The following is a 21,717-nucleotide window of genomic DNA, read 5'->3' on the forward strand; positions in this document are numbered from 1 at the left end:
AGCAGGAAGCTCTCCACACACTCACCGGACCTGGGCTAGGACTGGGTCTGGGGGTTCCCGGAAGTCGGCGGAAATCCCAACGCTGTGGGAGGGGTAGGGGAGATACGGCAGAGTGGTGGGGGGCAGCCCGAGGGGGTGGGAGAGGGTCTGGCCCACGCTGCACCTGGGCTGGGACAGGTCCCACCAGTGCAGGGTAGCAGGAAGCTCTCCACACACTCACCGAACCTGGGCTAGGACTGGTTCCTGGGATGGGCACGTTTAATCTCTACTTTCTAGGTTGAGTACATTCTGGTTAGGCCTTGTTTTGAGGCAAATGGGGCATTTATCAAAATAATACATATAAATAAATTTTATAAAAACTTGAAAGTTGTGTACAGTGAAACAATAAAAAAGAATTAAAAAAAAGGCAAACTTGAATCACGTAGGAAAATGGATGCATCTTGAGACTACAGTGGTATGTGAAGTAACTCAGGCCCCCAAGTTTAAATGTTGCGTGTTTTTTCTTATATGAAGCATGAAATATAAATAAAGAGCAAAATAAAGGATAGATAACTGGAATGGGGGCTCTGTTGCAAACAGGAAGAGAACCAACAGGTGGACTGCAGGGAGAATTTGGAGTGTGTTATATACAAGTAAAAACTCCCCACAATGAATGTAATCAAGGGCTGGCCAAATAGCTCAGCAGATTAAAGCACCTGCAAGCAGGCTCAGAGCCTGGGGGTTCGATCCCCGGGCTCGCTGTGCTGGCCCTGCCCCTAGGGTGTGCTGAGACCGTAATTGAGCCTGGGCATGGTGGCACATGGCTGTAATCTCTTGGGAGGCTATATACAGATGGATCACTACGAGTCTGATCTAGTAGCAAGACCCTGAACACCCTATAGACCCTTCCTTAAACATAAAAAATAAAACAAGAATGTAATCATTATGTACTTCAAATGCTCTAATGAAAATAAAAATTTAAAAAAGAAAGGGCTGGGGAGATGGCTCAGTAGAATAAGCACTTGCCTGGCAAGAGCAAGGGCCTGAGTTCAATCCCCAGTTTTAAAAAAAAAAAAAGACTACCTGAACTTATGGGGCTACTCCTTTTTTATGGGTCAAGAGCCTCAGTATTGCTAATATGTCAGTTTTCTTCTACAATATATATGGATTTAATATCAGTTCAACCAAAATCCTAGGAAATATTTCTTTTTTTTAATATTTCTGTATTAATTACTAAACTGATTTTAATATTCCTTTGGAAATGTAAATAAATTAGAATACTCAAACCACTTTAAAGAAAGAATAAGGACCGGCAAGATAGGCAAGTTCAGGGACCAGGGTTCAATCCCTAGCACCACATGCTGTGCCTGCTCCACTCCCTGGGCACGCTGAGCCCACCACAGAGTCTGGGTGTGGTGGCGCATGCCTGGACTCCTAGGACTGGGGAGGCTGAAAACAAGAGTATTGCTGTGAGTCCAAACTGCATAGTGAGCCTCTGTACCAAATACATAAAAAATGAAATAAAGGATAAGGTAGGAAAGACATATTACTTAAATGGAAGGCTTATCATAAATTTTTAGTAATCTAGATAGTGTAGTATGGACATAAACATAAGTAAATGTAGTAGTGGGTCATAAGACATATTCAGTTGATATCTTTAATTGCATAAGAATTTCAGAAAAAGTTCTTTTCAAAAAATGATGCTCATAACTTGCAAATACACTTTGATTCATACCTGGCATTGAAGAGCTAAGGTAAAACCAGGAGTCTTAAGCTTCCAGAGAAACATACAGTAAATCTTGTGACCATGTGCTTGGTAAGTATTTCTTGAATATGAAACCAAAAGCACAATCTATTTTTTAAAATACATAAATGGATTTCATCAATATTAACTTCTCGGCTGGGGAGATGGCTCAGTGGAATAAGCTCTTCCCTGGCAAGCGCAAGGGCCTGAGTTCAATCCCCGGTTCCACCAAAAAAATAAATAAATAAATAAATAAATAAATAACTTCTCTTCAAAAACTATAATACTAAATAGTGTGAATTTCTCACTATAGATTAGACAATATTATTAAACCACACTCCTAATAAATACTATACATATACAATATACACAGAATTTTCAAAACTCAGTAAGAAGACCACCCATTTTAAAAAAGCCAAAACATTTTTTTTTTAGTCAAAACATTTGAACAGACATTCCACGAAAAGAGTTGTACAGCTAGCATAGGAACCCATAAAAAGGTGTTTTAGGTCATTATTCTTTAGGAAAACTAAAACTGAAATCATGAAAAAACATTAAAGGGGCTGGTGAGATATCTCAGCAGACTAAAGCACCTGCAAGCTTCTGCAAGTGAAAGGACTACGGTTCTACCCCTTGCACGTGACAGCCCTGCCCCCAGGGGGTGCTGATCCAGCCACAGAGTCTGAATATGGTGGTGCATTCCTGCAATCCCAGCATTCCAGAGGCTTGAAAACAGGAGGATCACTATGAGTCCAAGCTGCATAAGTGAGACCCTGTAACAATCAAATACATTTAAAAAAAGAAAGAAAAATCAGCAGAAACAGCATTACAGACTTATTAAGTGTTATCAAGGAGGCTTTCCTATACTGCTGGTAGAAATGTAGAAAGGCAAGCAGTTTAAACATTAAAATTAAGAAAGTATACACCTCCCATGTGGCCCAGCCACCTACTCCACTGAAGCCAAGAGGAAGCACATGTCCACACCAACATTTGTAGATGAACGTTCATATGAGTTTTATTTGTCATAACTCCAAATGGGTAATAATTTAAATGTCCTGAATGAAAAAATAGGTAAGTTGTGTTATCCTGTATGATAGAATATTAATGTAAGAACATGGATGAACCTAAAAACACTTTGGCTGAGTAGAAGAAGCCAAACAAAAGTCAAAGTACACACTAAGTACTCTTTGATATCCAGCCCTAGCACCTGCAAACTAATTGACACTGACAGGCAAAAAAGCTCAGTAGATGCCCCCAGACAGGTTGGGAAGGGCACCAGGAAGCAACTGGAGAATCGCTCCCGTGGTTTGATCATGATTTGATGGGTGTATGTGATTGGGTGTGTAAAGGATCACAAGCGGTGAGCTTTGAACATGTGTCTATGTATGTCAGTGTCTCCTAATGCAGCTATTAAGAGTCCTTAAAAAAATAAAGAAAACACTTGGTGTATATATAATACACACATATACATGATATATATAACATCAAGGTTAATCGTGATAAAAATATCATTTACACTCATGGACACTCCTTACCCAATCACAAAATCTTTTCTACCTTTAAACAAGAAATACAAATAAAATTTTAAATCATAGAGATAGTCTTTCATTACTCCATATTTGGTATATATTCACTGACACCTGTTTAGTTCTACCTAAATTATTTAGTGGTGTGTCACCAAGCACTCAAAGAAATATCTGAAATGTGAGAAAAGAACTGAAAATTACAAGGTTATATTAAGAAGGTTGCTTGTTGTTTATTTAGAATCTTTTATTTATTTATGTATTTGGCACAGGGTCGGTCTCACTCATAGCTCAGACTCACAGTGAGCCTCCTGTCACAGCCTCCCTGGTGCTGGGATTACATGCATGCACCACCACGCCTCGTTTCAGTGGCCTGCACAGTGGCATGGCATTTGGTACCAGGGATTGAACCTGGGTCCTTGAGCTTGCCAGGCAGGAGCTTAGACAGCTGAGCTAACTCCTCAGCCCAAGAGTTTTTAATTAGGATAAAATATATTAGATAAAACATTAACTACACAGACACAGAGTTCCTTGGTAATCTCAATCTCTAAAATCCATTTATTTGACTCACTAACATTTAGTGATTTGTTTCTCTTCCTTGTGGTAAGCTTTAAAAACTATGGGGTAGGTCTGGATTCCTCTTCCTGGCTCTCTGGCTGCTGCGAGGGCTGAGTCCAGGAGACAGTCAAGACGACCTTTCTGGCTCTGCCCAAATCCAATTGCTCTCCTTTCCTTCTGCCAGTGTTGGGCAGGCTGCTGATTGTATTTTCTGCAATCTGTTCAATTTCCTGCCTTTCTGAAAGTTACAGCCATGATACAACCTTCACTGGCCTGGTATAGACATTTGCAGAAATGAATCCAATGTCACCATGGGGAAAGCAGCTCAGCGCTGTTTCATGGGTGCTCATCATCTATTTAATCACTTTTCAGCACTAGGAATGCCTTTGTGTTGCTCCATTTTCCTGAAATTTCTTCCCCTCTTTAGATGATGATCTTCAGTTACAGGTTTATTATAATTAGCCAATAGCTGATATGTCTCCTAGACTTCTCTTATTTCAGCATAGTTTCCAACAACTTTGCATTCAGACTCTCAAAATTTTGGAATAATACCTGGGCTGATACTTTTTAGAAAGTCTGTGGAAAAATCCTAAGGAGGATAGAAGTGAATTATTCCTACTTCACTGTATTTCCCAGAGCAGGGGACTGATCAAAGAGATTCTTACCTGGAAAGGCTCTGATACAAGATTATTTTTCAACACAATTGAATTAGGATTGAATCTTTGCTGTCCTCTTGGTAGTGTTTAAATACAAAACCCTTTGAAAATCCCTTTTCATTTGGCTTCTGGCTTTCCTTGTTAACCTGTTAATTTCTCAAGTTTGTTTTGAGGGTTCTTCCTGGTTTACATCCCCGGAAAGTGCAAATTTAAAGCAAGACATTTCCCAGGCCTCTCTGAACTCTGCCAAAAACATCTTACCAAACTTTGTTCATGGCTTCCTCTATAGACTTGCACTGTCATAGAGGAAAACCATTAGCTGCTCAGAGAGTACCGAAATGTGGCTGGCCCGAAACTGAGCTATTCAGCGAACCACACACCGAATTTTGAAGATTTAGCACTAAAAAGTAAATATAAAGTAATTTTATGTTGGTTCTATATCTAAACAATAGTATTCTGGATAAACTGGGCCAAATAAAATGTATTAGCATAATTCATTTCATCTGTTTCTTTTTCCTTTTTATATACAACTACTAAAAAATTAAATATTAAGTAAGTGACTTACCTGTCAACACTACTCTGAACCTAAAATTTCAGTGGATTATCCAAATGGAACATGCTAGAAACTGAGCTCATCATGTTCCAGGCCTTCTGGCCTGCTCCTTCTCTATTACTACAGCATGAGCATCAGCAAGTGAGAGTCAGATGAGTTCTATAACTGAGGTTGTTGCTGGTGAAGACACTGCAAGGTACAGAGCTCACCCCAGAATGAATTACTTGCCAACAGGGTGACAGGAGACTCCAGTCATTGCGAAAGAGTCTGTCAACATCTGCTCATTGGCAGTTGCAGCAGGAATGCTTGAGAGACTGTGAGACTGGGCTGGTGAGAAGCAGTGGCTATTAGGAACGGAAAGTCATAGTGGCCAAAAGAGTGGATAAAGGGCACTTCAAGTCAGAAATGTCAGCGGGTACACACTTAATTGTGACACACTCATTACAGGTAACTGAACCACCTTATTGTGCAAATGCTTTCTTACATCACTGGCTCATGGGGTCTTCTTCACCTTGCTGAAGTCTACAGCATTCGCTCTCTGCTCTTTCCTTTTGCCCCACAGCCAAGCAACTGCCAAACCTTATTTAGTCAGCCAACATGCAGCACACTTCATCCACATTCTTTTCCTCCTTGAAGACAATCAGGAAGGGAGACAATATGCTTCCTCCAAGAACCCCAGGAGAAAAGGGAGGGAGGGCTCACCCCCACAGTCATACAGTTGTGGTGAGACTCTCCCATGGTAAGGTGCATCTCTATATCACGGATGGACTCACTAAAATACCTCCTGTCATTTACAGTTGTTCTCCAGAAGAAACAACAGGAGTGCACATATATAAGACAGAGAAGTCCTCAAGGTACCCCCTGTATGAAGGGCCTAGAGCACAACAAAACCGACTTTCTCTGCTATCTCTTTTCTGTCCTCACCCTCATTACCCTTACTGCCTCCCCTTTCCATACACATGAGCTGTGTGCTTGGGTAAACAGTTTTTACACTTCACCCAGCAAGATACAATTCATGAGTGGCCCTGGACTTGCAATTGAAGAAATCACTGAGAACTGTGTATATACGTAGCATTTTTAGCAACTGGACAGTAACATAGTTATTAAACTTATACTTAAAATTATAAATTGATATCATCTATATATGAAATGAGAAAAGTTCTAAGGAGTTTAGAAATACTATTCATGGGGGATGGGGAAGAAATGCTGCTCTTCAACCAGCTGACAGCTATCCAAGCAGGTGCTGCACATCACACCCGCTACCATGCTACTTAATTTTTATAGGTTCTTTTTTGTAAAAGACTGTATCTTATGTCATCATAGGTTGCATATATATGGCATCATGGAATGCATTTTTTAATTACAAGTTTCTTCTTTTCCCAAGTGTGAACACAATCATATACAAATGATAGCATTTTTATCATTTACCATTCTGTTTTTTTATAACTTTTAAAAATTGCTACTTAGCTTAAATGATACTTTTTAATGCTGAAATTTGCTTGAAGAAGCATGCAAGCATAGCTTTGTGCCACAAAAGCAGGCTAATACTAGAAAGATTGATATATTTAAGTATGAATTTGATTTATTTTCAGTAGAATTAATCCCATATCTTTCAACTATAATAAGGTTAAAAAATAAATTAAAATAATTGCTTAAAATTATGAATGGTCATTTAAAAACTGTTATCCTTCCTAAGGTATTTCCTAAATAATACATTTTGGTTTGAGTACATACAATTAACTGGAATTTTTAACTCTTGTCTAAATGATCAATTTGGGGCACACATTTCAAAATATAAATGATTCTGGTTGTGACAGGCTCACAATTAAGATAATAAATAGTAAAAGTATGTTGTAGAAGCAGACATACTATTGAATAGAGTGTTTGTTTTGAGAATGAGTCTGACTCTACAGTGCAGACTGGTTTTGAACTGGCTAAATTGCCTTGGTTGGCCTCGAACTCATGATTCCCTTGCCTCAGCCTCCTGAGTAGTAGGATTCCAGGTACCTGCCACTATACCTGGTTAACAGCTAACATTTTAATCTGTTTTTGCTAATAGATGCAAGCTGTTTATAATTGCATACATGTTTCAGTGTGTTTTATATGTGTCAAAACATTCTAGGTGATTTTCAATGCATACATACATTGAGGTCTACTTGCGAAAGATTTTCCTAACTGTACACTAAGGCAAAAAAAATCTGAACTACAGATTTAGAACAAAACAAAGCAATACATTTATCTTTGAGATTATCTTTTGTTATTATAGTTAAGACTGTCAAGCCTTAGTCTAGGAACTGTTTCAGCTATTCACTCCCTCTGCTATTTAATTGATACCTCTGGAGGTACATATCATGTGCTATTTATGTATTAAGCACCACATCAAATAGAATTACAAATACTATTAATTGTTCATGTACTGTATGTTTATTCAACCTCATTCAAATTATATGTGTGATTATGTATTTTACAAAGTATATTCATATGCTTTGATTTAGAAAAGCTCTATTGCTATACATTTCTGCAGCATAAATCATGATAGCACAGAGCTGAAATGCTGTCACAACCCAGGAAAGAGGCAGCTTCTACGTGTACAAGCAGCACCTTTGGTACAACTGAATGCCACTCAAGGTGCTTACTGGCCTACATCTACAAACTCAGGATAACCGCAAAGTCATTCAGTGGTACCTTCACAGCTGCATTCTCATGCATGGTGATGCAGTTATCAGGATCTTCTGAGAGCTGATACAAGGCCTGTGCCGTAGCTCGATGCACATTGGTGTCGCTTGATTTCAGGTAGCGCACCAAGGGAGCCACTGCTTTGTGCTCGCCAAAGGCCACTCTATTTCTGCCCCACATACAGCAACGTGAAATTGCTTCTGCCAGATGACGCCTCAGTTTATCATTATTCTGCACAAAAGGAAAGCAATGTGTACTGTAAGGATCCTGTGTGATCAAGCTTATGCACTTTATGCTTAAGATTAAATGAGTCCAGAGAGATGCTAGCTGGCTACTTAAGGTGGTATCTTCAAGGAACTATCCATGGGTCGCCAGTGGATAAGGTTTAATTCTGAATTTTCTTTTTGTGAGTTGAATATAGCCAGTGCCCTCAAAAATAAAAGTATCTGACTTCAGCCATTGGCTCAAGGATCTCTTTAAGCAAGTCTAGTCACAACAAAAAATTACAAATCAACAAGTTGCTTAGTAATGATAATCTTTATAGATTACTGAATATTCTTTAAAAATACTTCACTTAACTTGGATAAGTGCAATAACTCCATTCCTTCACCCTAGGAATACTTCCACATTCTGGCCATAACCTTTGTTCTATGACAATGAAGCAAACACACCGACATGTACTGTAGGGAGGAGCTGAAGCTGGAGTTTGATCACATGTGAAGGGCTGGAGCAAGAACAGTCCCAAGGCCAAAGGGCACCCAAGGTGAGCCATATGAGCAAGCTGCTTCAGTCCAGAGAACACCAAGCCCTGAGACAATCCAAGCAATTGGTTGTTGGGCAAAGGGGTGTCACATGACACCAACCTGCCAAATGCGTGACTAAACATGCTATAGTAGTTGAGCTGTTCCTTCCCTCCCATCTGGAGAGAGAGCTCCACCTGATCCCAGCTTTGGCCTTCTTCACCTCCTTTCCTCCCTTCACTGTCTTCACCTCAGGAAATCTGAGAGCCACGTGGGCCACCACAATGTACTGAATCTTCCATTTCACTTCTGAGTTCATTGTGCAGGTTACATTCTTCTTTTTGTATGTAATTAGCTCGTAGAGGTCTACCATAGTAGAATAGGATATAATTTTCTGTTTGTCAATTGTACTCCCTTGAATCAGAAAATCAAGATTCAAGATTGAGGTCCTTCACTGAATCTCATACATCCTTTTAGGAGCCCAAACTCTTTTAGATCAAATATTCTTCCAACATTTAAAGTTTGACTCTATAATTTTTCTTCCAACTGGTAGCCCAAGTCATGCTCTAATCCCCTTGTCACAGATATAAAGCTCCCTGTTATATCTAGCTCACCTCTGGATAAACAATACAACAATTACCAATGACTCCTACCTCAAGAATGTCACTGATCTAAGCATGTAGGATTAAGGAAGGCACAATCCTCTTCCAATGTAGGCAGAAACGCATGTTAACACTAACAATGATGGGGGTGGTGAAGATGATTGCTAACACTTCCATAAGAGCACTTCTTGCTTTCCCTTTGCTTGCCAGAGACAAAGAAAAACCAGCCTCTCACAAAGATTTTGCATACCAACATTTTCTAATTTAAATGTGTGTGTGCATCTATTAGTCTCAGAGAAATTAAATGGCTGGAAGAACATCTCATACTCCATAAGCAATGGAGATTAAATGTGAATTCAGGTCTCTGAACTTCAAAGTCATTATTCTGCTATGATTGCACAATCTGATAGCACACATTTCAAATAAAAAGACGTGTTACTTACTGTATTTGCCAGCTTGGACAATAAAGGCACAACTCCATGATCTGTAATAACAGCCAAGTTTTCTTGGTCTTTTGCTATATTGGTAATAGCAGCACACACACTTGATAAAACTTCTTTGTTATCTGATTTCAATAGGTTGACAACAAGTTCCAAACCACCAACAAAGGAACGAACCATTTCTCCAGCATCCTGGATACAAAACAAAAATAAGGCTAGTATCAAAAATACATTAAAGCATGGCACAGAGGCACATACCTGTAATCCTAACCCTTTTGGAGGCTGAGGTAGGGGGATAACAAGATCAAGTCCCACCTGGGTAACAGAGCAAGACTCTGTATCAAGATGAAAAGGGTAAAAGAATCTGTAATTCCCCTTAAACAAACAACAAAAACAACCTTTTTCTAGGCAATTTTACCAGAAGCAGAAAGTACTGATAAAGCTATGAGGTATATCTTTGGGATAAAAAATAAATTCAATTTTACATATTTTTATATTGTATATCATTTCTCTATATACATAAAGCATATGCGTATGTGACATTTATAATATGAATATATTGCTACATGTGTGCATATACAAATATAGATATAGACACAGAGCATATACACAAAAAATTCAGTTTGAATAACTACTATGTAGTAGCCACTGTGCAAGATACTGAGGATATAGAAGTTAATGCTACACAGTTGGTTCCTAGCATTTGCAGTAATTTTGTTTTGCAAAGTCGTCACAAACACTGGCTTCATCAGTACTCAACCACAGCTTTTTTCACTTTTATTTTTTAATTTTTATGTTATTGATACATCTGAGGTATACAATGTAGTACAATGTTTATCAATGGTACTCTCTTGAATTAGAAAATCAAGATTCAAGATTGGGATTTTGGACCTGCACGTGATATATCCTGAATCCTCTTTTTTCCCCATTCCCTTGCCCTCCCTTCAGCCCTTCTTCCCCTCCTTATTTATTGTTTCCATTTTTCCCTTCTATTCTTTTTTTCTTGTCCCTTCTTTCCTTTCCCTCCCTCGTCTCCCATTTCCCTTCTCATCTGAACAATTTCTTCCCATTTCTCAATATCTATTATACATTTCATTCCTTATTTACACTTTTGTTTTCTCACACCGGAGAAGCTATGTGGTATTTACACATGTGTGTCTGACTTATTTCACTGAAGAGTGCGGTCTCACCACTGCTTTTAAGGGAAATGCAGAGTTGGGTTTTGAAAGCCTCTGGGCACAATATTTTTGTCAAGAGATTAATACGTAACCTAATTTTATGTGTGTCTGCTTGAAGATGTCTTATTTTGCATATATCCTGAATTCCTCACCACTGAGCTCCTGGCCAACAGCAATAAACCTAACAGCAGCTCATCAAAGACTTCACCCAGGTACAAATGGAAGCAGTGCTTCAGCACGATGCCTGGGGCCACTCTAAGCATAAAACTGAAAAGTGCAGCTCTGCACGGACCAATGGCCTCTTGTTTATAGTTGGGAGCTGAAGGATGCATTTTTCTATGTAATCTGAGAGCAAGTATATTAAATAACTCATCTCCTTTCTGTGCATCTCTGAGAATGGCTGTGAAATTGACTTTCAGTATTGATTTGGAGGTTGCAAACAAACTATTCAGAAGCCACAACTAATAAGACTTGGCCATGTATAGTCTTTTGCCATAACATTGGGTACAGCTGTTGCGGAAGGTGGGCTCTGAGAAATGACAGGTATAACAAATGTGTGTCAGGTGGGGGTGAAAATACTATAAATAAGTGCTAGGGGATTTCAGCTCCTGTAAGATTCAAGGACTGTTACAGTTTGTGCCTGAGTGTCCCGAAAACCTCCTGTGGTCATAAGGGACGGGTTTCTTCAGAGGTTCTTTATGATTGGTACATTGTTTAGTGACAAGATTGGGAGGTGTGAGTGATTCACCCACCCTAGGATAAGTAGTGTTCATGCAATATAAGGGAAGAAAAGCTCTTGTTGCTTTTGCTGTCCTTGCTGCCTTGCACTGTTGCTCCCGTGCCACATCACCCTGCCTTGCAGCCAGCTGATTATGGACTGCTACAGACTGAACTAAAATAAGCTTTTCCTTCCTTCGCTTTAGTTGTTGGGTATTTTGTCTCTGCAAGGAGAAAAGGAACCAAGTCAAGTAGTGTTTCCTCAAGAAGATATGTCAGCAAAAACCCTAGGGATGAGTTGTTGTTCAGTGTGAAGAGGACCATCCCATAAAAGATCAGCATACAATAGGTTTTAGAGTGAGACAGAGGCAGCTTTTCTTTTAGCTACAACACAGAATATGAAAGAGATCTTGGGAACAGAGACATACTAGGCAAGATCATGGTAGGAAGGGAAGGAAAAAAGAGGAGGGTAAGGGGAAAGTAAAAGGACTAAAATGTGTTATGCATGTGTACCAACTCCTCACAATGAATGTATTCATTATGTTATCCTAAACATACTATACAAAAAGAATTGAAATTTTTAAAAAAATGATTGGTAGAGTTTGGACTTCATCGAAGGGATTTGAAATCCATAGAAAAGGATTGAACTGTAATTCAGTGGTGTCCCAAAATTTCTGATCAAGGAGATTGTGGGGGCCACAGAGGAAAGTGATTGACAATGTATAGTGTGCCTAAGGAGAGTCAGCTAGAGAGAAAAATTCTCTCAGGCTTTCACAGAGAGCAAAATGGTCAAGCAATGGCCGTGACTCATCCTGATGGCTGACACTGACAAAAGAAAGACCCAAAAGGTGCTGTACATGATTCCAGTGTAAATCTTGAGGGGATTTGACTGACTTTGTCAGATAGCAAAAGTTATATTTTGAGTTATATAGATCTTACTTTAACTTGGTTTTAACTTGGCCAGCAGAAAAGTGTAACCACAAGGCATAAAAGTAAAACTATATTAATATGCTGAGTTGTAAAAGGCTCATGCCAACAACTTCAGACAATTGCCATTTGTGCTGATAACCCACTACTATTATGGACAATTGGACTATATTGCATTATTTGCTGAATTCAAGAACCTATAATCTTTGGTCTGGCATCAAATATGAAAATGTCCTTTAAAGTCTTCTCCAAATACACCTTCTCTAACAACAATGGAATACCCCTCTCTGACAAAACAAAACAAAAAAGGGGAATATAAATAAAAGATCTTTTTTTGTCTGTGTGTGTATGTGTGAAAAAATATATATGTGTATATACAAGATAGTTAGGATAGATATATAGCTACTTTCTCTTAGTTCATTGAGAGGAAAGGTTTGTACTAATGTTGTTTAGACAAGATATCATGTCTCTGTTTTGTCTTCTGAGCAACTACTAGGAAGACAACAATATGTGATATATTAATTATTGTAACTCTCATACTAACCTGTCTTGAAGGTGTTTCATTGTTATTTTATCTTTTTTCTCATTAAAATAAACAATATATCTATAGCAACTATTGTTAATTAGCTACCCTTGTTTTGAAAATCTGTAACATATGTATTGTTGTATGTTACCCTGTTTCTGTCATTTCTTCTATTTGTGTTTGCTTGTTTTCACACTTCAAATTAAAATTAAATTAAATTTAAAAAATGAAATCCATAGAAAAGGATTGAATATGAAAGGAAGGGATTGTTTTTAAAAAATCTATTTTGTATACAGGATTTTGAGTACACAGCTGGAATTGGGGCAAAGAACTGTGCAGAACAAATCTGAGGTGATTTCAGGTGTCCTGATAAGAGTTGATTATGCATTGGAGAAGGGAATGACCAAGGTCTGGAGAGAAAGATATGGGCTAGAGCTGATTCATGGGAGGAGACAGTAAGGAGTAATTAATTTGTATATGTGGGTATGTATGTATGTAGGTATGAATATATGTATTTTTACAGGAAGCTAAACCTAGAGTCTTCACTCTGAGCTACGTCCCAGTCCTTTTTATTTTGAGACAGGATTTTACTAATTTTCCACTTTCTCATTCTGGCTTTGAATTTACAATCTTTTTCTTTTCTTTCTTTTTTTCTTAACTGAGGCAAAAAAAAAAAAAAAAAGGTATATATTTAGAATTAGCCAGCTGGACTCAGTTTTTAGATGATACCAATTTTGTTGGCAACATCCAATGCATCATAATCAGGAGCCAGTCGAACATATGCCTTCTTCTTCATCAGGCCTGATTAAGGTATTGACCTTGGCAACATCGATGTCATAGAGCTTCTTTACAGCTTGTTTGATTTGATGCTTATTGGCTTTGACATCCACAATGAACACGAGTATGTTGTTGTCCTCGATCTTTTTCATGGATGACCCTGAGGTCAGGGGGAACTTGAGGATGGCATAATGGTCAAGTTTGTTTCTCCTGAGGGCACTCTTCTGAGGGTATTTGGACTGCCTCCAGAGCACAGTGTCTTGGGATGGCAGAAGGTAGGTGGCATTCGTATCTTCTTCCTTTTGTGGCTGTGGATGCCTTTCAGCATGGCCTACTTGGCCTTCAAAGCTTTTGCTTTGGTTTCAGATTTTAGGAGAGGCAGGGGCTACCTTCTTTACCTTTGATGCCATCTTGGTAAAAAGTCTGAATTTACAATCCTCTAACCTCAGTCTTCCAGAGTGCCGGGAGATGTGTGCCAGCAACAGGTAGTGATTCAAGATGATTTTTGTGTTTCTGGCTGTTCTTTCTCATGTTGAAAAAACAGAATTTTGTTTTATTTTGTTCTCTTGAGCTGAGAAAGGGTGGTATTTGTTATGAGAAGATCAAATTTGAAGGAAGGGCCCAGAAGTATTTAAGTGGAGATGTCTACAACTCAAATGGATGTGTGGGATTGGAGCTCAGGAAAGAAAAGTGGGTTGAAGATACAGATTTTGAAGAAATCAGCCCAAAGATTATAAGCCAGGACAAAGTGTGAAGAGAAGGGAATAATGTAAATATGGGCACTGGCCCAGTGTCCTGGTGTGGGAAAAGGAAACTGATTCAAGCATCCTGAAAACAGAAGGTTGAAAACAAATCCTCATTTCCTCTGAGGTTGTGGAGGGGGTTATATATTGTCCACCAGTCATATGACCTGAGACTTTCTTAAATAATAGAAACTAACCTAAATGTGGTAAGCAACTTCCATAAATCATTCACAGTTCAGCTTCACAGCCACGCAAAGATGAATTATTATTTCCATTTCAGATTACAAAACTGAGGTTTATAGATGTTGAATCCTATAAATCAGACTGTAGCCCTCAGTAAAGGCAGGAGCCATGTTTTATACAACTCAGTGATTTTCATGAATCATTAATTTCATCTCCTCATCTCCATGCCTCCTAAATTCTTGCATAGTGTCCCTGCCCTTAAGATAAAATGCAAACTCCTTGCCATGGTTCACAAGCCTCATGCTGCCCTGGCTTGCCTTTCTGGCCTCACCTTTCTAGCCTTGATTTTCTCTCCCTCCCACACTGCTTAACTCAGTGGCTCCCTGTAGGACCTAATAAACAGAATCCTGGGGCTCTTTTCCTGAGAAAGGAATTCATTAAGTCTGGAGTGGGGCTTATAAAAATGTGTACTTTCAAAGCTGCTCTTCTGGTGACTCTGAACTTGAGCCACTGTTGGAAACCCTGCTGTGTGCCCCAGTCCTCCAGGTATCCTCCCTCAAACACTCTGCTCTGTGCCTTTGCACATCCTGCTGTGACTAGCTTCCTCTGGGCTTGAGCACACTCACTCATCCTCAGCTACCAGCTAAGGAACCATTGTCTTCAGGAGTCTTTCCTGAACCAATCAGGTCTGAGGTGAGTGCTACTCCAATAACGCCTGGTGCTTCTACTTTGTAGCATTTTGCACTATAATTCCTAGGAGGTAGGCACTTTCTCTATCTTTTTCTTTATTGTATGCCCACAAATCATACCAGTTCCTAGCAGTTAGTACATGTACAAAAGACATTTATTGAGGTTGATTACAAACTCCCAAGTTGAATAAGTGTTGATTGCAGTGTAACGAACTAAACTAAGCTTCTAGTAAACACTGCAGGTAGGATCCAAGCCAGGTTCTCCACCAAAATAAGGCAAAGCACATGTCTCCACAGCACACTGCCTCTCCTGAGCACTGTGGGGGTGGATCTGAACAACACTGGGGGCTCAGTTCTCTACACCAGATTTAAACACAATTTTCATTAGGTCATACTTTCAAGTTCAAATGTGCTCTAATTTTTCTAAAATTCTACAGTAAAGCTTCTTAGCACAAAAGGAATGATATTTGGAAGTATGGTCTACATTGGTCCTTTTTTTTTTTTCAAGAGCAGAATATATTTATTAGGGGAAAAAGAGCTTCTGTCTGAGAAAGGGACAGAAGGGAACCCAAGTGGCTTGCCAAGGAATCTGCCTTTCCTAGGATTTCTATACTCCATTGGTACTTTGTCACACTTCTGAGTCTCAGTGTGCTCTCAGTTGTAAGATCATAACCATGAGCTTATTTACCTTCAAGGAGCCAGCACAGTGCTCCCCTAATCACCCTGGAGGCAGCCGGCAGTGGTAGCTGTATTTTCACGTTAGAGATGAGAAAAACTTCAGAGAAACAGAAATGTAGAAAGTGAAATGGGAAGAGACAGCAGTGAAACCTGAACTGAGCTCTGCCGCACCTTGAAGTCACTGTGTGCATCCCCTCGATACGCTTGGTCAGAGGGAAGTTGACCTATCAATTTCAAAGCAAAAAATCAGTGCTCTTTCTCAATGTTTCAGAGAACTTAAAAAGCACAGTTCTAAGGCTTGACTTTCTTCAGTGATGTTGAATGTGTCAATCTAATTCATTTGTCAACTATAAAATTATGGGGATTTTTTTTCTTAAGAAGGAATGCTGGGCTGAATAACTACTATGAAGACAGCAATATGCAATGTACTAATTATTGTAACTGTCCTACTAACCTGTTTTGAATCTGTTTCCTTGCTATTTTATCTTTTTTCTCATTGAAATAAATTTTAAAAAAATAAAAAACAAAGTTTCCATATACTCATCACCCAATTTCACTTTTTTCCTTTGGTGGTACCAGTGATCAAACTCAGGACCTTGCACTTTCCAGGCAGGTGCTTATGCCACTGAGCTATTCCTGGCCCCCTCCAATTTCCTCTTATTAACATGTCATATGCTTACTAAAATTAATGATAGTTTAATGGTATATTAAAGACCAAAGTTCACATTTAAGAAAAAGAAGGAATTCTAGAAAAATTATTAAGGGCCAAGTTTCTGAATCTCTCTGTGAAAACTGAGCAACTAGTATAGAAAACAGAAAAACAAGGAGACACATCTACGACAGTACTATAGGTGCGGAAGTACCTACACGGACAAAGCAGACCAGGCCAGACTGCAAAGTTGTGCAGGACGCAGAGCTTTGGGAAGGCTCCCAGCACCAGGGAGCCCCAAATTACCAGTCAGCTCTCACTAAACATCTTGCCAGAGCAGCAGAGCCAGGGGCTTGTTTTTCAGGCCCTGATGTGATAAGGTGTCTGACTTGAGCTCTGATGGTCCTGAGGATTATCAAAGCCAAGAGCTAAATCCCCTCCTGAGACAAAGCCTTGCATCAGGGAGAATGACTGAGAATTGCACCCTCCTGGCAAGGCAGGGACTACAGAACAAAGAATAAGAATGTGCAGAGAAAGAGATTGGAGGTGGGCGGGGGGCGTGGATATAGTCTGCATCTGCACCAAAGCAGAATGTGAGGACCATGAAACTAGAAATGCTGTCCTAACCAGATCTCCTAGAAATCAAACAGGAAAACTCGCTTCTGCTAAAAATGAGCAATACAGGAAATTACAGTCAATTTCTATATGGAGTTATTATAAGAGGTAAAAGTAGAACAAAAAGAGTAACATATTTACAGTGAAAGCACATGGAAATTGTGCCTACAAAATAGATGAAAACAGTAATATAGCCTTTTTTATTTTACATGGAGTAATTTTTTGAATGTTGTAGATAGACCACATGAGTTACCCCACCTCCAGTAACATTTTTTAATGAACTAAAGGAAAACACAAGGACAATTTTTAAAAGTTATAATTATAAAAGTTCAGAACTTATGTGATGAGTCAACAAACTAATCTTTAAGGAAACACACAAAACATCCAAAGGAATCAGAAATGAAAGAAAAATTCATTTTGGAAATGAAAAGTAAGCTAAAAGGAACACAGGAATGGATACATGTGATGGATAACCTCTTTAAATGCATAGAAGATGTGAAAAAATTCAGAATCATGAGAAATAAATTAACAAAAACTTCAAGAGAAAAAAATGAGCAGAGATCTAACATGTGTGTAGGAGGCCCCAAAAGGGAAAACAAAACAGTACAATGGAGCAAATTTTTCAAACTGCAATATGAAGAAATTCTCTCCTGAAATAAAACCTGAGATTTTACTAAAAAGCTGCCTTACATACCAGGAAAACTGCCCTAGAACAGATGGACTTAAAGTTTTTAAAAAGTTATTTGGCCATCCAAGCAAGAAAGCCCAAGTCATTTCTTCTATGAAGAATGAAATGTTATCAGACTCCTCCAAAGCAATGTTCTATGAGGAAGGAAAGAAAGTAACATATCTAAGCTACAACAAGGAAATAAAATATAGATCAAAGTCTAATACCAAGCCACTGACATTCAGATCATAAAATTGTTGGATGCATGGGAAAGTTTAGGAAATGATGTTAACACAAGACCTGCTTGAGAAACATACTTTGAGAAGGAATGTCATGCCTCCAAAACAGCTAGAAAAATATTGAAAAGAGGACTGTGGATTTTGCTTTTTATTACATTGTGTTTCGTGATGTTTTTGTATTTTGTATTTGCTCAACATGTTCTAATGATTCACATTCATGCGCTCAGTGTGACCTTTCAACATATGCCTACAGCATCCATAATCAATTCCAACCTCCTTTTCTCCACACCCCAACTCTTCCTGACCTCCTTTAGGTCATCCAGGTTGACTTTTATAAAGCTTCCAAATATAAGTGCTTGTCTTCCCATGTCTGACTGTTTTTTCTTAGCAGTACTCCACCCCATCAGATGCAAAGGACAGGGTCTTATCCTTTGCAATGACTGAATACCCCACTATACACATGCGCGTGCACACACACACACACACACACACACACATCTTCAGTTTTTCCTCAGCTGATGAGGCTGATTCTCTATTTTACCTGTTATAAACAGGGCCACAACAAACATGGTTTTGCAAGTGTGCCTTTGGTATGTTGGCCTCACTTCTTCTGAATATACCCCCAAAACTGGGGCAGCTAGATCCTATGGTAAATCTAGTTTTAGTTTTTGAGGAACTCCATAGTGGCTGTACTAATTTACATATCCACCGATAGTATACCAGAGTTCTCTCTGTGTGTCCTTACCAGCAATTGCTATTTTTTGCCTGTTAGGGAATAGTCATTCTGACCAGAGATTAAGGGATTTCTTAAAATCCCCTATTGACCTCATTTTCTTCAGATTATGTTTCATTCCTCTTCCCAGTATTAGTCACTCCATCCCCTTCCATATTCTTGGAGATGGTTTTGTTCAAATAATTTCATGTCTCTTTGATTTTTGCTTCAGTGACTACCTTACACACAACATCAACAGAGCCTGCCTCTACCCCTCAAGGGCAAGTCTGCCTGGCCCAAGCCTACAGGAAAGTCTTATTCCTCTTGCCAATTGGTTGCATAAGGGCCCAATTATAGCTATGGTGGTGTCTTGAACTCTTCTGGGAAGGTTTTCCCAGAAAACCTTGTTTTTAAGAAGGAGTCATCACAGGTCATATTGAGAATGGCAGAAGAGAAAAAGGAAAATAGTCTTGGTCCTTTGTAAGTGTGCTGAGTTGCTGAATCAACTAATCCTATGATTTGGGCATTTATAGTCAAAGACATTGAAAGCCTTTCATTCATTCTATTGTGATGGGTTTTTTTGGTTTGTCACCTACCGTTATGGTGTCAAGATGCCTCTAAAAGCTTCATGCTCTCATAGAATGGGCACTGGTAGGGTGAGCAGATCATGAGGCTGCTATAACTGAAGGTGATGTTAAGAAGTGAGGTCTGGTGAGAAGAAGCAGGTCACTGCACCTGTGACCTGGGAGAATGTATCCCCACAGCTCCCTTCTCTCTTTGCTTGTTGGCTCCCAGGAGCTGAGTAACCCTCCGTCAAGTCCTTTCCACCATGTGGGTTCTGTGTATGAGCCTGCTAAACATGAACTGAAACCTCTAAAATGTGAGCCACAGTTACCTTCTGGTAAGGTGCAGATGCCAGGTATTCTGTCCCAGCAATGAGTTAAGTGACTACAGCATCCATTAATTTTTGAGCTTTTCAGTGACAGATAACTGTTCTTTAATTCTCCCTTTAGATATAGGATTGTATCTTTTACTCAGTGAACATACAATAAATGTTTGTTGAACGGTGCAAGAAGAAAAAGAAGACTGTAACTTTGAGATACTCAGCCACAGTCACAAAAAAAAAAAAAGACACCATTAGCTTTGTATGATGGAATTATAAACTGATGAGATCAGCTCAGTGACCCAAATGCCAAATCAGTCTTGCTCCTCTCAGTCAACCTTGCAGAGCCTATGAGCTTCCTAGTTCTTACTGCTTTATCAGTAGACAGGAAGCCAGTGTCCCAGGAAAAATGACAAAACTGATCACGTCTGCCCTGTATCCAAGAACTTCCTAAGGCATATGGTATGAGATACAGGGAGCCAAAGTCTCAGTGAGATCACGCAGAGCTCACCAGGGTCTCACGGCAGTCGCCATCCTCGGGACAAGGAAATGCTGAACTCGAAAGCTCTAGGTTCCTCCGAAGTTTGCTTATTTGTGTTGAGGGTGAGATTTCTTTTTTTTTCTTTTTTAATTTTTTTTGTTTTAAAGATTTTAAACATATGATGTCTTGCCTCGCATGGTTTCTATGGAAAGGGAGACAGTATATTGGAGGGTGGAAACAGTAATTACCCTGCCAAAACTGTCTCTCGCTAATGCTGAAAGACTGGGCAAATTCACCACATTTTCCACCTTCTCACATGTCTTAAAAACTCGTCTTGGCCAGTTTTGCCTCTGGTACAATATTGGTTGCACACAATTCAAATGCGCATCTATAATGGGAAAATCTTTAATAATAAGAACAATAGCAACAGTGACTCCTAATTTTTTACAGTTTACAAAAGCTTTCCATATACACTATTTCATATAGTCCTCACTAATCTGTCTTACGGATGCATAACATCCCCTATAATCACAAAGGCTTGAAGCTCATGAATAGCAGTGGAACTGAAAATTAAGATTTTTAATTTCCTCTATAATATTTCCTCTCTCTTCTTTTTTGCAGTCTGTGCTTGGCCTTGGAAACAGTCATAATTATATTTATCAAACTCAATCTAGCTTATAAGCAATCAGAAGAATATTTATGATTTAGAGGATTAATTCCAAAAGAGATAAGTTCTATTACTCATGATATTGTTCCCAAGACAAACAAAAACAATCAGTGAAAAAGAGAATATAAAACACTATTTAAATGCTATTAAAATAAAGGTAGAATGATTGAATAAGTAGGAAAAAGGTATCAAATTCCAATTAAAACCAAATAGAAAATATGCAAGTAAGATGAAAAATAGAAAATAGCAAATACTGACATTGGCTTAAAATTCAACTACCAGGAAAATATTGCGACATTATTTACAGATTAATGAACAAAACAGAAAACTGGGTATTTTGGCATAGAGCAATTAAATTAATGGGAATGAAATTCCTTCTCTTGCCTCCACTGAAAAGAACTGGCAGCTTTCTGATGAGGTGAGATATACATAACACAACTTTAAGGCACACAGGAGGCGAGCGCAACATGACTTAAGACAAAATCTTTATCCAGAAGAGTATAAAAGCACTACTCCATGCCACAGAGAGACTGTACAAGGTATAATACAGCATTTGAAAGACATTTAAAAATAGAAAGCTGCAAATAAAAATTTTCAAAAATCCTACAATCATACTAGAATAGCATATATCAGAGAAGTCAAAACTGAACAGGCAAATCTTGTCCTCAAAATAGTCCATAAATTAAATCTTCTTAAAATTCTAAATACAACCTATGTGTACTAGAGGAGAACACAGGGTTTGTTTGTGCTGCTCTATCACAATCAGATCTTTGTTCTGTTCCCAGTAGTTAACAGGTCCTACAGCTTAAAAAAAAGTAATTACTACTGAAGTTGAACTACCATCAGTTATTACCCTCTTCCTTATGAACTGAGAGAAATACAGTTTCAGGTAAAAGAAGTGATCCAGTCCATATATAT

The 21,717-nt window shown here is 38.8% G+C and overlaps 1 protein-coding gene across 3 annotated transcripts in view; it reads right to left on the reverse strand.

The window, feature by feature from the left end:
* Positions 1-21,717, reverse strand: part of Armc4 (armadillo repeat containing 4) — a 208,388-nt gene that overhangs the window by 56,724 nt on the left and 129,947 nt on the right. For all 3 annotated transcript variants that reach the window (XM_004641825.2, XM_023701939.1, XM_023701940.1), the window contains 2 exons: positions 9,475-9,663; positions 7,699-7,920 (listed from right to left, as the gene is read on the reverse strand). In XM_004641825.2, coding sequence (XP_004641882.1) covers positions 7,699-7,920; positions 9,475-9,663 — 411 coding nt within the window. The remainder of the gene's footprint in view (positions 1-7,698; positions 7,921-9,474; positions 9,664-21,717) is intronic.

This window comes from Octodon degus, unplaced genomic scaffold (assembly GCF_000260255.1).
Source record: "Octodon degus isolate 3935 unplaced genomic scaffold, OctDeg1.0 scaffold00144, whole genome shotgun sequence".
Taxonomy (NCBI): domain Eukaryota; kingdom Metazoa; phylum Chordata; class Mammalia; order Rodentia; family Octodontidae; genus Octodon; species Octodon degus.